General features: G+C 45.3%; 1 protein-coding gene across 1 annotated transcript in view; it reads left to right on the top strand.

Annotated features, from left to right (window-relative positions):
• The first annotated feature begins 1,391 nt into the window (after positions 1–1,391).
• wdr43 (WD repeat domain 43) overlaps positions 1,392–18,568 on the top strand; it is a 61,693-nt gene continuing 44,516 nt past the window's right edge. Inside the window, exons 1-3 of the mRNA XM_033020550.1 lie at positions 1,392–1,688; positions 11,961–12,095; positions 16,633–16,754. Coding sequence (XP_032876441.1) covers positions 1,428–1,688; positions 11,961–12,095; positions 16,633–16,754 — 518 coding nt within the window. The 5' untranslated portion in view covers positions 1,392–1,427. The remainder of the gene's footprint in view (positions 1,689–11,960; positions 12,096–16,632; positions 16,755–18,568) is intronic.

Here is an 18,568-nt window from a genome sequence, read left to right as displayed (position 1 = left end):
GTATGAATATTGATTTCTCTCACTTCAGGTAGCCCAGCATTCCCTCTCCCTCTATCCCTCCACCACCCAAGTCGTACCAGCTTCTCATTTTCACCCCACAAACAGCTTAGAATGGCCTGTTTCCTTAATCATCGTTACCTTTTTGCATATCTTTCATTCATTTGTTCTATATCTCTCTACATCACTGTCTAGATCTCTCGTTTCCCTCTCCCCTGACTATCAGTCGCGACCCGAAATGTCACACATTGCTTCTCTCGACAGACGCTGCCTGTCCCGCTGAGTTACTCCAGCATTTTGTGTCTACCTTCAATATTCACACTGAAGCTGCCCAAGCGAAATACGAAGCGGAAACTGAAACTGTTCTTGTGTGTGCACTTTGCAAGCAAGACTGAAGAGGGGTCACCCATTCCTTCTCTCCACAGATGCTGCCTGTCCCCCTGAGTTACTCCAGCATTTTGTGTGTCTACCAAAGATACTAGATCAGGGGTGGGGAACCTTTTCATGTTGGAAGGCCGCATTAAGTTAGCTGTAATCTAATAAGGCCGTATCCAAGAAACTTCAATTAGATATACTTCAAAATGTACACTATTTTGTTAAAATAGCCCTCATGACTTATTAACGTTTTAATTGTGGCCGTCGGTCGGGTAGGATTATTTTGTTGAATTTTCTTTTACTTGGGTATTTTAAATACGTTCATTTTAAGATTAAAATTATAATAATAAAAGACAAACAAAAACATATTAATAAAAATAAAAGGATTTGTTCTACAAAATTTGGATTCATTCAAAAGGCCGCACTTAATGGCCTAGAAGGCCCCTGTACTAGATACTAGTCTACCTGCAGATACTAGTCTACCTGCAGATACTAGAAGGGTTTCGGCCCGAAACGTTGCCTATTTCCTTCGCTCCATAGATGCTGCTGCACCCGCTGAGTTTCTCCAGTATTTTTGTGTACCTTCGATTTTCCAGCATCTGCAGTTCCTTCTTAGATACTGGTCTACCTGCAGATATTGGTCTACCTGCAGATATTGGTCTACCTGCGCCCTGTGATTGTCTGGGGCGTGATTGGTAGAGAGGGGGCGTGGCTTGCAAGAAGGGGCGCGTCGAGAGGGATGGGCGGAGCTGGTGAGAAGGGGCGTGGCTTGTACGGAGCGACATGGCTTGTGATAAAGGGGCGTGGCATGCAGGGAAGGGGCGTGACCGGTGGGGATGGGCGGAGTTGGTGAGAAGGGGCGTGGCTTGTACGGAGCGACGTGGCCTGTAAGGAGGGGGGTGGCCTGCTATGAGGGGCGTGGTTATAAGGTGATTGACATCAAAGATCCTATAGCGGAGCATAGGATCTTTGATTGACATGAGCGGTGGTCCCGCCCCCGTGGGTGGCGGCATGGCGGCGGCGCATGCGCGCTGGGCAACACGTGTGGCGACGGCATGGCGGCGGTTGCTGGCGATGATGGGGGAGCGGGAGCGGGAGCAGCGGGGACACCGGGCAGTGGCGGCGGCTGCTGCGTCTTCTCGCCCCCGGCCCCAGCGCGGTGCCTGGCAACGGTGGCCGGCGACGGGCGCGTCCGCCTGTGGGACACGCAGGCTGGGGGAGCGGGCCGCCTGCGACACGAGTACGTGCCCTCGTCCCACCTCAGCGCCACCTGCAGCTGCCTGGCCTGGGCCCCCGCCCAGCGGCAACGACCACGGGTGAGGCCCGGGGATGTGGTGGAGGAGGCCGGGGATGTGAGGAGCGGGGCCGGGGATGTAAGGAGCGGGGGGAGGCCGGGGATGTGGGGAGCGGGGCCGGGGGGAGGCCGGGGATGTGGGGAGCGGGGCCGGGGATGTGGGGGAGCGGGGCCGGGGGGAGGCCGGGGATGTGGGGGAGCGGGGCCGGGGGGAGGCCGGGGATGTGGGGGTGCGGGGCCGGGGGGAGGCCGGGGATGTGGGGAGGCCGGGGATGTGGGGGTGCGGGGCCGGGGGGAGGCCGGGGATGTGGGGGAGCGGGGCCGGGGGGATGTGGGGAGGCCGGGGATGTGGGGCGCGGGGCCGGGGATGTGGGGGAGCGGGGCCGGGGGGAGGCCGGGGATGTGGGGGACCGGGGCCGGGGGGAGGCCGGGGATGTGGGGCGCAGGGCCGGGGATGTGGGGAGCGGGCTGAGGCTCGGAGATCGGGCCTGTGGAGGGGGGGAGGCCGGGGATCGGGCCTGTGGTGTAGGTGGTAGGCCGGGGAGCGGGCGTCTGCTGAGGCCGGGGATCGGGCCTGTGGAATAGGGGAGGGGGGGCGCGGCGCTCTGGCGCCCAGTGCGGGCCCGATGCCGCGGCTGCGGCCTAGTGGGCGATGGGCCGGGGCTGTGGGGAGGAGGGGGGGGGGGGGGGACCGGGGCCGGATACAAGCCTAGCGCCAGGTGAGGGCCCGGGGTGGGGGGGGAGGTGTAGGTGGCAGCGTGCGGAGGAGAGGGGCGGCAGAGGCCGGGCCGGGTGCCAGGGGGGAGGGGGGGCTGTGTGGTCGATGGGCTGGGGCTGTGGGGAATAGCGGGCTCGGTGTGAGGGAGACTGGTCAACCCCGTCGGGGCAGCGAACCCCCGGCTCCCCATGTGCTCCAGTCCCAACCTCTGCAAAACTCCCCACCGTCCTCCCCTAGTGTGGAGCTAGTGGACGCTTCATTCTCAGCACCCCCTGGTTATAAATTTCACTCTGAATTTTGTCTCTTTCCACCCCCCCAACTTTTTTTTAAATTAACACTCGTCGAGGAATTCTCCCAAATGCTTTAAATGAAAAGTCCTCTCACTTTTAGAAACCGCCGTCCCGTTTTTTTTTTTAACAGCAAGCGCGCTAGTAAGTGAGTCGGCCACACGAGGCCCTGGCACGTTGCAGCTCTTGGGCTTCACAGCCTTTTGGCTTATTGCGCAAATGTTATGTCAGCTCGACCTGTTGCTTGTAGCTGCCGGTGAATGCTGGTTGAACGGCGTGTTGAGGCGTCTGCGGTGGTATTAATTTCGGGGGGGGGGGGGGATTTGTACCTTGTTCAATTAAGACACGGAGATCATTCACGTGGTCATCAGATACTTTCAGGGCAAGATCAAAAACTACTGAGGCTTACTGCTAAGCGGTAGTAAACGTTTGTTCAAGTCATTCAAGTTAAAAAAATACAATTTGAGGGTTGGATGTGAAAGCATCCTGGTTCTTTGGTCAACTGAATATGTTGAGGTGGGGGTACACAGGTGTTCTGTCTTCACACTATGTTGTGTAAAACAAAACAGAGAAAAATATTTCTTTAGTGATAATGTTGGTCTTTCAAATGTGCCTGAACGGCTTTTTCATTTTCATTATCAGTAATCTTTTATGCTGCGATGACCAGTAAAATATAGATTTAATCCTGAAGTGAGTTTCTTGGATGGTCATCAGTGTTTGCACAACTTTGACTTTATGTCTGAAGAATGGTCTCGACCCGAAATGTCACCCGTTCCTTCTATCCAGAGATGCTGCCGGTCCCGCTGAGTTACTCCAGCATTTTGTGTATCTCCGGTGCAAACCAACACTATTCCTTCCTACACATATGATTTTATGACATTTAGAGTTATCCCGCTATCTTAACTATCTGCTATCTTAACCCTTCAAAACCTGTCTACATACTGCTCACATCTTAACTTTGTGTTAGTGAATGTTGGATCATGGTCTGGGCCTTTTCCTTATCTTTCTAACCTCTTGTAACCTTGAGGACACATGGTTGAGGATACTAACTCCTGCCACAACCTTGATTACTACCATCCCACTATTCTGTTGAAGGGTTATGAACCTAAAACATTAATTCTGCTTCTTTCTCCACAGGTGGTGACTTGACCTGACTTCCCCGGGCATTTTCTGTTTTTATTTCAGATTTTCAGCTGGAACGGCAGTTTGGTTTTCAATCACCTTGCCATTGATGGATATATTTCAGCTGATTATGCTGCAAATAATGGAATCTTCACAGATCTCTTCCTACCAGACTTTATTAAGCGATTGTGACTGAGCTGTTAGTTGTCCTAATGTCTCTTTTCGTTACATTTTCTGATTCTTGTCCCATCTATGAAAAGCCTGCACAGCATTTGGGATAAGGGACTGCAAAACCAAAGAGGAATTTAAATGATTTAAAAGGCATTCACATGCTTATAGTGGGGTGATCAGAACTACAAATAATACTCCAATGTTTCGTCAGTGCTGGAGGAAGTCGCCAGTCCAGGCAGTATCTGTGGAAGAAAGTGACTACACGTTGTTTTGGGTCAGGACTTTTCTTCAGACTGATGGAGTAGAGGGGAAAAGGTGGTAAAGAGGTGAGGGGGAGGCATGCGACGTGGGCGGATACAGGCGAGGAGGCCTAACTGTGACCCAGTGTTTTGTGGTAACATGATGTGCCTGCGCTTGTATTCTATCACACGATGAACTTGAGCATCCTACATGCTACCCTCAATGCCCCCATGCCACCAACATCTGCCCGTGCTGCTAGTTTTAGTTTAGCGTGGAGATTAGAGATACAGAGCGGAAACAGGCCCTTCGGCCCACCGGGTCCGCGCTGACCAGCGATCCCCACACCCACTTTTTTACAATTTTTACATTTACCAAGCCAATTAACCTACAAACCTGCACGTCTTTGGAGTGTGGGAGGAAACCGAAGATTTCGGAGAAAACCCACGCAGGTCACGGGGAGAACGTACAAACTCCGTACAGACAGCACCTGTAGTCTGGATCGAACCCGCGTCTCCAGCGCTGCATTCACTGTAAGGCAGCAACTCTACCGCACAGGCTCTTCATCCAAACTCTCTAGGGCGCTACCATTTGCTGTGTATGTCCTATTCTTGTTTGTCTTTCTAAAAGCAGCAGTTGTAGAGTTGCTGCCTTACAGGCCCAGAGACCCGGGTTCAATCCTGTCTCCGGGTGCTGTCTGCACGGTTCTCTCCATGACCGCGTGGGTTTTCTCCGGGTTTCCGGTTTCCACTAACATTCCAAAGACGTGCAGGTTTGTACGTTAATTGGCTTTGGTAAATTGTTCCTCGTGTATGGAACTAGTGTACAGAGTGATTGCTGATCGACGTGGACCGAAGGGCCGGTTTCCACACTGTAACTAAAACCAAAATGTATCACTGTATATGGCTGGATTATAATCCATATATTCATTGCACTTCTCAACTTTGCAGGTGATCAGTGTGCTTGTAGCCCAAGCACCCCCCTACTCCGCTATCAGAATTCCAGACCTTATTCCCCATCCCATTGCCCTTATGAAGATGCGCTGCCGCCTTGAATGCCTGCACTTCTTTTGATAAATTTGCTCCCAGTCCTATTGTATGGGCATCTCCAAGATTTAAGGCCAACATTGATGATGGGCCAGGAATATATTTCCAAGCTGGGATGGTGTGTGATGTGGAGGGGACCTGCAAGTGATGGGGTTCCACAGCACCTGAAGCTCTAGTCACCTGTGGTGGTTGTGTCTTTGTGAGATGATGTTGGAGTAACCTTGAAGAGTGACTACGGTGCTCCTTGCAGTTACAGTATAGAGCTGGTGGAATGAATGAGGCACTATTGAAGCAGGCTGCCCATTCCTGGATGCTTGAGTGTTGTTGGAGTTGCATTCATCCAGGTTCCGCAATGTTCGTGTATTGGCGATGATGGAGTGGCTTTGGGGTGGCAGGACGCCCACAATCTGACGGGCTGCAGCGTTTGTGGTTGGACTAGTTGAGTTTACGAGCCTCAGTAGGTTGGTTGTGGGAGTACTTGGCAATCCGACTGTCATTACATAATTATAGGTAGAGAATTAAATTATCTTGTCAGAGCTGGTGTGAAACAATGTTACCAGTCAAATATCAGACCATGCTAAATGTTGTCTACGCTTTGGGCTGCTTTGTTTGCGATGAGACAAAGAAGGGTCGCGTCTCGAAACGTTACCCATTCCTTCTCTCCAGAGATGCTGTCTGTCCTGCTGAGTTACTCCAGCATTTTGTGTTTACAAGACAATTTGTATGTTATGCAGGTATCTCACTCATGATGGAAGAAAGGCCAATGATTGAAACCACTGAAAGTGTTGGGTCTAGACCACCTCCACTGCGGAACTGCGTCAGTTATGTACATGTGCATGGATCAGATTGATCTTCAGAAAATGCAATCATCGGGATTTTTTCCCCCCTGTATTAATGTATTTCCTGTAATTCTTTTCCGAGGCTCCCTGCTCCCTGTTAAAATGCTGCGCTATGTCAAAGAAAGTATTTGACACCGTGTCTCCGGATTTAAGCCCCTTGCGCTCTTATGGAGGTTATGATGAGATATGAGGCTATGTGATTTGAGGAGAAAACTGAACTAGGCCATTTTGAGTCATAATGTGGAAGTATCCAGCATTTTGGCAGCATGTGGACAGCAATGGAGGTGGATAATATTTGGTGGAAAGTGGCAGTTTTATAAAGGGAAGATGGAAGGATTGGAGTTTTAGTAGCACGTCAGAGATTTAGAAAAGTGTAATCTCTGATAGGGGCAGGCAGGGTATGAAATTACTGACTAGTAGATGTGTAGGAAGAAACTGCAGAAGCCAGTTTAAGCCGCAGGTAGATACCCAAAAAAATGGAGAAAGGGTCTGAAGAAGGGGGCGAACCTGAAACATCACCTATTCCTTTTCTCCAGAGATGCTGTCTGACCCGCTGAGTTATCCAGCTTTTTGTGACTAGTAGGTGTAGTTGACTGGGACATGTGGTTGAACTGACTAGGTGTGGTTGGGACCAGAGACACTGGGGACACTAGAAGAATGGGGGGAGGAGACCTCATTTAAAGACATACTGAATAGTGAAAGGCTTGGATAGAGTGGATGTGGAGTGGATGTTTCCACTAGTGGGAGAATAAAAGGATGTTCTTTTAGGAAGATGAGGAGGAATTTCTTTGATTAAAGTTATCAGAGGGTGGTGAATCTGTGGAACTCATTGTCATAGAACGCTGTGGAGGCCAACAATGGATATTTTTAAGGCAGAGATAGATAGATTCTTGATTAATACATTTGTCAGAGGTTAGGAATAGAAGGCAGGAGAATGGGCTTAGGAGGGAGAGATAGGTCAACCATGTTTGAAAGGTGGAGTGGACTAAGTGGGCCGAATGGCCTAATCCTCCTATCACCCATGACCCAATGTTTAATTGTTGAAAACTGCAGCCATTTCCTAGTTTGGTCAGCAGATGAGTGATCTGACATCATAGGCTGGAGAGGAGTTGAAAATTAGTGAATAAAGCATCAGTAAACGGCAGTGGGTAATGTATATAAATGAGTGAATAATTGATTTCTCTTGGGAGTGGCCCTTTCTTGATTATCTTGGGTGGTGGCAGGGGGGGGGGGGGGGAGGAAGTTGCTTGCAGCTGCTTTGAAAAGGTGACATTTGATGTTTTTGAGTAGATTGTCAGAGTTGTTTTACCCCAGATACTACCATTTTGAGATGACTAAAAAGATTTTCTTTGAAATAGTCTGATTATGGGACTTATTCTTGCAGAACGATTGGTATTTGAATTTGGGGCTGGATTTTGGTACTCTAAACAGAATTAGTATTACCCAAGTACAGTGAAATTGCAGAATTTAGAACATTATACGAAACAATTGGCTGTTCTCTCCTTTGAGTCTTTCCATCATTTGTCATGATTATGGCTGATCATTCGCATCAGTGCCATTTTCGTGCACTATCGCAATATCCTTAACATCTAGAAATTATTGAATTGTGTTATGAATGTACAATGACTGACCCTCCACCACCTCTGTAATATAATAATAATAATAACTTAATTTGTATAGCACTTTTCATACAAGTGAAAGCAACCCAAAGTGCTTTTGACAAAAACACAGGTCTAAACAAAAGTACAATTTACAACAGTAAGGACATGAACAGTTAATAACAGAAAAAGCACAGATTTATATATATTTTTTAAATTGAGAGCGTAACAGGACAAAAAGCCAAAACTCTGATGTCAAATACAGTCCCATATACTATATGAGTACACAAGCTGCTGAAGGGATACACTGAGATAAATACAAGAGAATAAAGGTAATTTTTACAATGTCGTCAGAAGAAGTAAAGTCTGTTAAAAGCTTGATTGAAAAGATAAGTTTTTAGCTGCCGTTTAAATATGTCAACTGAGTGGGCGTCTCTCATAGCCCCGGGTCGGCTATGCCACAGCTTGTGGGCATCATTGGAAAAGGCTTTTTTTCTTATTGCTGCGGCATTGAGAGGCTAACAGGCCGGCATCAGATGACCTGAACGCTCGAGTAGGGGCATAGGGAAGGAGGGACTCTGTACAATATGCCGCTCCTAAGCCATTTAGGGCTTTATAGACAAGAAGGAGGACTTTATATAGTCTATCCTGGATCTCACAGGGAGCCAATGAAGGGAGTATAATACTGGGGTGATATGTTCCCTTTTCTTGGTATTTGTTAAGAGCCGGGCTGCGGCATTTTGAATGAGCTGTTACTTGTTGGTGGATTTCAAAGGCAGACCGTTAAATAAGGCATTCCAGTAATCAAGTCTGCTTGATATGAAAGCATGTATGAGTTTTTTACAGTCATGTTGAGTTAAGAAAGGCCGCAGAGGGACAGCACAGTAGCACAACGGTAGAGTTGCTGCCTTACAGCGCCTGAGACCTGAGTTTGATCCTGACTCCAAGTGCTACCTGCACGGAGTTTGTATGTTCTCGCTGTGACTGGATAGGTTTGCTCCGGTTGTTCCAGTTTCATAGAAACATAGAAACATAGAAAGTAGGTGCGAGAGTAGACCACCAGGTCCGTCGAGCCCGCACCGCCATTCGCTCATGGCTGAACACTAAACAGACACACTTACCCACAAACAGTAGACACAAGACACAGAACACAAGACACTACCCTCCCCTTTATACCGCTATCACCCCTCTCCACCCCAAGAACCTCGTGATCTCCTGGGGGAGGCAAAAAAACGGATAAAAACCCAGGTCCAATTCGGGAAAAAAATCCGGGAAATTCCTCTCCGACCCCAATCCAGGCGATCGACACTTGTCCAGGAGATCACTCAGGTCTTACTATACTAACCATACCTAGGTCCATATCCCTGCCCTCTCCCCGTAGCCCCTTATCCCCTTGGCAGCTAAAAAACCATCTATTTTAGTCTTAAATATATTTAACGTTTCTGCTTCCACTGCTCCCTGGGGCAGTGAATTCCATAAATTAACCACCCTCTGGGTGAAGAAGTTCTTCCTCATCTCAGTTTTAAAAGAGCCCCCCCTTATTCTGCAACTATGTCCCCTAGTTCTAGTTTCCCCGATCATTGGGAACATCCTCGGTGCATCCACCCGATCAAGGCCCCTCACGATCTTATATGTTTCAATGAGATCGCCTCTCATTCTTCTAAACTCCAAAGAGTAGAGTTCCAGCCTATTTAACCTTTCCTCATATGTCAATCCCCTCATTGCAGGAATTAATCTTGTAAACCTTCGCTGCACTGCCTCCAGGGCTAGTACATCCTTTCTTAAGTATGGACCCCAGAACTGTACACAGTATTCCAAATGTGGTCTCACTAATACTGTGTACAGCTGCAGCAAGACCTCCGTGTTTTTATACTCAATCCCCCTAGCAATAAAGGCCAAAACTCCATTGGCCTTCCTGATTGCTTGCTGCACCTGCATACTAACTTTTAGTGATTCATGTACTAATACCCCTAGATCCCTTTGCGTTGCATTACAACGCAGCTCCTCCTCGTTTCCTCCCACAATGTCAATACGTGCAGATTTGTAGGTTAATTGGCTTTTGTAAATTGTCCCTAGTGTATTGGATCGTGTTAGTGTACATGGTGATCACTGGCCGGCGTGGACTTGGTGGGCCAGAGGACTTGTATCTCTAAACTAAATGGCCTTACTCTGAGATTGTGACCACTTGTCGGCCAGAGAAAGATCCTTTTTTATCGGGCCTGTCAAGCCCTTTAAGAATTTTGTTGATTTTGGTGAGTTCTCCTTTCTGTCTTCTAAACTGGAAATATGGGCCTGGACTTCACAGTCTACTTGCACAGATACTTGGAACCAGTGAATCTACTCTGTATTCCCTTCATGCCAAATACAACCTTGGGTAAGGAGACTAAACTGCTGTGGTTTCACCAAGGCCTGTGTACTTGTAATAAGATATCTTTACTAATGCACTCAATCCCCGTCCATTTACCCTCCTAATTGCTACTTGAATTTGCATGAATCTATCTTTCTTAGACTTTTGGAAACTAGTGGATGAGGATAACTTCACAGCTTCCTGCCTATTGCCTAAGATGTCTACATTATCTTGAAGATTCTTTATTTTCACACTCTGGTGTCCAAATTAGTCTGCAGGTTAATTTGCTTCAGTATAATTGTGCCTAGTGTGTAGGATAGAACTAGTGTATGCGTGATTGCTGTTCGGCGTGGACTCGGTGAGAGGTAGGGCCAGTTTCTGTGCTGCATCTATGCAGTCTAAAGTGAAATCTAGAGTCTGAAGTCTAATTTCGTGCGGGAGACCTTTATTAAATGTCTTCTGAGATGCAAAGCCAAACATGATTTTACTTCCAGAAATTCAGCCCTATTTTCCACAGTGTTCTGCCATTATACCTTTTGTTATAAATTCCAGCATTTTTCACAGTACTGCTATTTGGTTGAAAAGTCTAGTTCCCTGTTTTCTCTCTCCCTCTTCAAGGAAACAATAGGGAGATTCTGCTCCTTGGGTTTATGAAGAGGTGTTCTCTCACTATTTGAAGCCACAAGGCCACAGATTGAGGGTAGGTTTTGATTTTCATTTGGCTAGTAATCAGTTTATTACCATGTCTGGGTGCAACCATGAGAAATATAACCTGTTCCTGCAGATTTGCTGTGTATTAGTTTTAGAGATACAACATTGAAATGGGCCCTTCGGCCCACCGAGTAGACCTTGATCATCAATCACCCACTCTCACTAGTTCTAGGTTATCTCACTTTCTCATCCACTCCCTGCATGCTACGGACATGTTTACAGAAGCCTATTAACCTACAGACCCTGCATACCTTTGGGATGTGGGAGGAAACTGGAGCACCCGGAGAAAACCCACGTGGTCACGGGGAGAACTTGCAGGCTGCACACCGAGGTCGGGATTGAACCCGGGTCTCTGGCGCTGGCATACTTTCAACTAACATCTTCATCTGACTGTGGTGGAACTGGTGCAAATTGGCATTTATTAGTTGGTCTGCACTTGTCCAGCTAATGGATGTGCATGCTAGCAGGATTTAAATGTTCTGGGAAGGGGCGTAGGAGTGAATGTGCAAATATCCAGCCAAAATGGGTTTTTTTCATAAAAGAGGCAAACACTGGAAATCTGAAATAAAATCTGAGAGGCCATGGAATTGGCTCAGAGCCTCTGGCGTCGATGGAACAGTGCCACCAACAGCGAGAGCAATGGGGGAGGAGCCGGCGTGTTGGGATGCCAAGAACAAAGGGGGGGGGGGGGGGGGGGGGGCTGCCACATGCAGCAGTGGGCAGTACGGTAGATAGGACTGTTTGCTACTTTTGTAACTTGTTGGCGGCGACACTTGTGTACTGCCTAGGTTGTATGCAAAACATGGCACTTCACTGTACCTAAGTACATATGTCAATAACGTTTCATTCATTCATCGTAACTTTTATGCAGATGTGTCCTGACTTGCTGGGCATTTCCTTAATTCCTTTAATTATTTCCTATATTTATCCTATATCCTATGCTCATTTTGTCTTGGTCCTTCATTTATATATCTACTTACACATGCCTGATAGAATAGTTGGCATGAATTCTTTCACTGGACAGGCTGCAACTTAGTCTGGTTTTTTTTTCACGTGAAAAAAACGTCTTGAAACTGGGACAATTAGAAGCAAGGCTCTGATTTTGACTTTAACCCAGTCTCTGGTAAAGCCAGACATTTATTTTCAACCACTAAATCTTTTTTTCCTACGGTGTTATGAAATGACTGAGTAAAGATGTGGATTTTCTCTTCTTTCTAGGAGGTTCCTCAGAAAAAAAAGAGGAGATCGGAGAAAGTGGATGTTGATGAGGAATTGGATCTATTGGCTATTGGCACAGCAGTTGGCAGCATCTTGTTATACAGTATAGTAAAAGGAGAATTACAGAGGAAGCTGGTAAGATTGCTTATAATGTTAAATTGGCAAAAACCTGTTGGATTGTCTGAATTGTGGTAATATATGAATGTGTCACAAAAAAGTAATAAAGGGAACAGAATGTTTATGGCCATGCACCCAACACAGTTTGGCATGTTAATAACATTTTACACATGTTCATAGCACCACAGTTCAAGGTAGTTGTAGAAGTGATCTCTTACCTGCTAGAAATAACGTTTTGGATGGTTTCCAAAAGTTCGATTTTAATCTGTGTAATAGATATAAATATAGACTCAATTTTACTTTCAAAGCTGTTTTAAGAAAACTACAGGAGTTCATCTTCCACGAGACATCATCCCTTTATCCTGTATATAGACACTGTGGGCGGCTTGATTGTAATCATGTATGGCTTTCCTGCTGACGGGATGGCACGCAACAACAAGGCATGAGCTGAGTTTAGTTTATTGCCACGTGTACCGAGGTACAGTGAAAAGCTTATGTTGCGTACTAACCAGTCAGCAGAAAGACAATACACGATTACAATCGAGCCATCCACAGCGTACAGATACACGATAAAGGGTATAATGTGAATCGTGTTTCGTGCTATTCACTGTATCTCGGTACACATGACAAAAATAAACTAAATTATGAATATAACCTTTTGTCCCCAAGATTAATCTGTCCCGTTACAAGAACAAAAAGCTTTTCACTGCTCGGGACATGTGACAATAATAAACAAAACTAAATTTACACTACTATCTACCTCATTGGTGACCCTCGGACTACCCTTGATCGGACTTTGCTGGCTCTACCTTGCACTAAACGTTATTCCGTTATCATGTACCTGTCTATACACTGAAGGGCACGAATGTAATCATGTATTGTCTTTCCACTGACTGGATAGCACGCAACAAAACCTTTTAACTGTGCCTCAGCACACGTGACTATAAACTAAACTATTTTGTATCGCATGCTATTTATCGTGTATTCTGCTTTTACAAATAACCGACATTTCTCTAAAGTAAATTCTCTTCAGCCTGTCTAACCAGTCAGTTATTTTCTGGCAACCCTTTCACACCCTTCACCCTGCTATTTGATCTTGTTCATTTGCTCACTCTCCTTTCCTCCAATACTCATTTTCTTGCCTGGGCTTTTGATCTTTCATTCATAGTCCTCGCATTCCCGGTGCAAATGTGTGTCTCTTCTGGAACCCCTGCCAAGCTAGCACAAAATAACACAAGTTGATGTACTTCGACTTTTATGACTGAACTGCATTAATCAATACTGCTCTGCAAGTATTGGGAGCCTGTTAACCATTGTCTTAAAGATAGACACAAAATGCTGGAGTAACTCAGCATCTCTGGAGAGGAGGAATGTGTGACTCTTCGGGTCGAGATCCTTCTTCAGATTGTCCCGAAATGTTACCTATTTCTTCTCTCCGGAGATGCTGCCTGAGTTACTCCAGCTTTTTGTGTCTACGGTTTAAACCAGCATCTGCAGTTCCTTCCCACAGTCTTTGTTGCCTCTGCTATTGAAATGTGGACCATTTAGTATTGTATCGTGCAAAGGAACGGCATACAAGACCTGAGGCAAGAATAATAAAGCTTGCCTCATCAGACAGACGTAGGTTGCTTTCCCCATATCTTTCATGTAACCTTGCATTTTTTATTTTCTAGATTTCTTTCCCTGTTGAAAGGCTATTGAATTTGCCTCCCAAAATTCTGTCCGACAAATGCATGTCTGATGCTAACTGCTTGCTGTGTGTTTTAATTTATCCTTTTAAGCTTTTGGTTAATTTGACAATCACCTTAATTTTATCTTCTCTCTTGAACCTTCCACCAGACTTCTCTTGCTTTTGTTCACAAATTATTTCGACCTGTAATGTGCCTGCTCCAGTAAAGTTGGGTGAATAGAAAATGCTCCAGTATTTTGAACGGATTAATCCTGACTTTTAAATATTTGTTTTGGGACAGTGCATGGACAATGCCCTTCAGCCCAAAGCATTCACACCAGTTTTATTATCCCACTTTCCCATCCACTTCCTGCATATTTGGGGCAATTTTAGAGGCCAATTAACCAACAAACCTGCATGTCTTTGGGATGTGGGAGGAAACTGGAGCATCTCCTAGAACGTGCACATTCGCAGGGAGAACGTGCAAACTCCACACTGACAGCACCCAATTGAAGCCTGGTGCTGTGAGACAGCCACTGTACCAGCTGCACTGCTGTACTGCCCCTTTTTGAATTATGCCCCTATTTTAAAAAGTCAAGAAAATAAGGCACTCATTTGAAATATTTTTTCAACCTATAGCCTGTCTACTAGCCTGTCTACCTACATCTTCCACTGATTTCTTGCAAGTTTTTTGCCATTTTGATCTTATTCCTAGCATTGCCTAAAGGTTGAATTATCTGGTTCATTGCTCCATTTACACCTCGGCACGGCGACCCGCTCCCTCTTCTCCCCTCTCCCATCGGGCAAAAGGCATAGAAGTGTAAAAGCACAATACTCCAGATTCAGGAACAGTTTCTTCCCAGCTGTTGTTGAGTAACTGAACCATCCTACCAACAACTATAGAGCAGTCCTGGGCTGCTATATACAATGACCTCCATAACGTTTGGGACAAAGACCTGTCGTTTATTTATTCGCTTCTGTACGCCCCAATTTGAGATTAGTAATCGAAAAAAATCACATGTGGTTAAAGTGCGCATTGTCAGATTTTATTAAAGGGTATTTTATACATTTTGGTTTCACCATGTAGAAATTACAGCTGTGTTTATACATAGGTGTCGTCGGCCCCCCCCCCCCCCCCCCCCGTTTCAGGGCACCATGATGGGACACATGGCTTCACAGGTGTTTGTAATTGCTCAGGTGTGTTTAATTGCCTCCTAAATGCAGGTATAAGAGAGCTCTCAGTGCCTAGTCTTTCCTCCAGTCTTTCCATCACCTTTGGAAACTTTTATTGCTGTTTATCAACATGAGGACCAAAGTTGTGCCAATGAAAGTCAAAAAAGCCATTATGAGACTGAGAAACAAGAATAAAACTCTTCGAGACATCAGCCAAACCTTAGGCTTACCAAAATCAACTGTTTAGAACATCATTAAGAAGAAAGAGAGCACTGGTGAGCTTACAAACCGCAAAGGGACAGGCAGGCCAAGGAAGATCTCCACAGCTGATAACAGAAGAATTTTCTATAATAAAGAAAAATAGCCAAACACCTGTCTGACAGATCAGAAACACTATTCAGGAGTCAGGTGTGGATTTGTCAATGACCACTGTCCACAGAAGACTTCATGAACAGAAATACAGAGGCTACACTGCAAGATGCAAACCACTGGTTAGCTGCAAAAATAGGATGGCCAGGTTACAGTTTGCCAAGAAGTACTTAAAAGAGCAACCACTGTTCTGGAAAAAGGTCTTGTGGACAGATGAGACGAAGATTAACATATGAGAGTGATGGCAAGAACAAAGTATGGAGGAGAGAAGGAACTGCCCAAGATCCAACGCATACCACGTCATCTGTGAAACACAGTGGTGGGGGTGTTATGGCCTGGGCATGTATGGCTGCTGAAGGTACTGGCTCACTTATTGATAATACAACTTCTGATGGTAGTAGTATAATTAAATCTGAAGTGTATAGACACATCCTATCTGCTCAAGTTCAAACAAATGCCTCAAAACTCAATGGCCGGCAGTTCATTCTACAGCAAGACAATGATCCCAAACATACTGCCAAAGCAACAAAGGAGTTTTTCAAAGCTAAAAAATGGTAAATTCTTGAATGGCCAAGTCAATCACCCGGTCTGAACTCAATTGAGCATGCCTTTTATATGCTGAATAGAAAACTGAAGTGGACTAGCCCCCAAAACAAGCATAAGCTAAAGATGACTGCAATACAGGCCTGGCAGAGCATCACCAGAGAAGACACCCAGCAACTGGTGATGTCCATGAATTGCAGATTTCAAGCAGTCATTGCATGCAAAGGATATGCAACAAAATAATAAACATGACTATTTTCATTCACATGACATTGCTGTGTCCCAAACATTATGGTGCCCTGAAATGGGGGGACTATGTATAAACACTGCTGTAATTTCTACATGGTGAAACCAAAATGTGAAAAATGGCTTTTATTAAATTCTGACAGTGTGCACTTTAACCACATGTGATTTTCTATAATGAAACTCAAATTGTGGAGAACAAAGGCAAATAAATAAATGTTTAAGAAGGAACTGCAGATGCTGGAAGATCGAAGGTCGACAAAAATGTGGGAAAACTCAGTGTGTGAGGCAGCATCTATGGAGCGAAGGAAATAGGCAGCGTTTCGGGTCAACCCTTCTTAAAAGAATAAATGATGGGTCTTTGTCCTAAACATAATGGAGGGCACTGTACCTCATTGGAGGCCCTCGGGCTACTTTTGATCAGACTTTACTGGACTTTATCTTGTACTAAACGTTATTTACATTATTTAAATCTGTGTACTGTGGTTGGTTTGATTGTAGTCATGTATTGTCTTTTCGCTTTTATCCAATTTTTTTGTCTGCTGTTAATATTTTCAGAGTGATGGACATAACGGTAAAGTAAACTGTGTACGGTGGCATCAAGAAAATGATTGTCTCTACAGCTGCTCAGATGACAAGCATATAGTGGAATGGAGCGTGCCAACGGGGAAGGTGAAATGGTCAGTGATGTGGTCTTTCTAGATCTAGTATTTTCTAACCCTGCTTCTCTCCATATTTTGTTCTTTTCCCTCCCAACTGCTCAGACACAATTTGCCTTTGCTCTTATATTTGGTACAGTAGGTCTAAGATGACATTGTATGGAGCCTTGGTTGTCTTGCTGCATTGTGCTTGTTGTAGTTTCCTGCTGCGATGATTGAGGGAGCATTAGACAATTGGTACACGCCACCCGAATGCTTGGACTACTAAATATCCTTCAACAAGTGTCATACTTGCAAAGTCTTTCTTTAATTGCTTTGACAAATTCAAATCACAGCAGAATCCACATATTACTTCTGGGTAACTCAGGGGGTCAGGCTGCATCTTTGGAGAACATGAATAGGTGATGTTTTGGGTCGGGACCTCCTTCAGACTGGGACAGTTAACAGAGTTGCCAGGGAAGAGGTGTGAACTACTCCCAGAAGTAAATCAAATGAATGGATCTGTAGTGTACCTGACCACACCAAGTGGTAAGTGTGTTGATTGATTTAGAGATGCAGCATGGAAACCGGATCTTCGGCCCACTGAGTCCATGCTGACCATCGTTCACACTAGTTCTATGTTATCCCATTTTCACATCCACTCACTACACACTGGGGGCAATTAACCTGCACAGGGAGGAGACCCTGTGCGGTCACCGGGAAAACGTGCAAATTCCACTCAGACGGCACCCGAGGTCATGATGCAACCACGTTCTCTGGCGCTGTGAGGCAGCTGCTCTACCCGCTGAGCCACTGTGCCGTCCAGTGTGTTCTCCGATATATTCTTAGATCCTTCTCCGAGGTAACCCACTAGCTGTGGGCCTAAGGGAGTTGTTTGAGGAGGAACTTGGTTTTACAGTATAACAGAAAATAGTTTAGGAGTAAAATAAATGTTTCAATATCTGGATTTGGTTTTTGGTCTGTATTAAAATTGTTCATTGCTTGCCATTAATAAAAGTATCTTCCCATTTTCATTTTAAATAGATTTAATATTCTAAATGCACATTTTTGTCGCAGAGATTTGAATGGTTATAAATTGTGGACTAGACTTGATAGCTTTATAAATTAGTTACTGCAATTCCATCCTAATTTATATTGAGTACACTGATATTTTTTCCTCAGATGTTTAGTTTAAAATGTCCCTGAGGATCTGGCCATTATTTTTGCATGTATTGAGTCTGTTTACTTAATGAATGTTGTCTGTGTATACCTTAGAACAGTACAACACAAAAGCAGGCCCTTTGATGTCGGTGCCATACATGATGCCAAAACCAATTTTTATTTGTTTGCACCTATCCCTCCATTCCCTGCATTTCCATGTGCCTATCCAAAAGTCTTTTAAATGCCACTATTCTATCTACCTCCACCACTACCTCTGGCAGCCCATTCCAAGCACCCACCTGCCTCTGCGTAATACAAAACGTGCCCTTCACATTCCCTTTAAACTTTGCCCCTCTCACCTTAAATGCCCTCCAGTATTTGCTATTTTCACTCTGGGGAAGAAAGGTTCTGACTGTCATTTCTGATCATTTAACATGTGTTTTTAATATTTGAACAATATTTTGAGAGGTGGAAACTTAACTAGGAACATTACAATTTTCTCGTTAGTATAAAACTGCAATTGAGCGCTAACATTACAGGGGTTACTGTACCACTTCAGGCTTTCTAAAATAGTGTTGTCTATGGAGTTTGTTGTGCTATACTTTGGTGCTGGAAGGATGCGTGTTTGTGAAGTTCTTGCTTCTTGGTGAGGTGGAGAGGTTTCTTGAAGTTTTGATCTTGTAATTCAGTGAGAA

This window comes from Amblyraja radiata, chromosome 5 (assembly GCF_010909765.2).
Source record: "Amblyraja radiata isolate CabotCenter1 chromosome 5, sAmbRad1.1.pri, whole genome shotgun sequence".
Classification (NCBI taxonomy): domain Eukaryota; kingdom Metazoa; phylum Chordata; class Chondrichthyes; order Rajiformes; family Rajidae; genus Amblyraja; species Amblyraja radiata.
The sequence above is the reverse complement of the archived record's forward strand: the minus strand, read 5'-3'. Positions and strand labels throughout refer to the sequence as shown.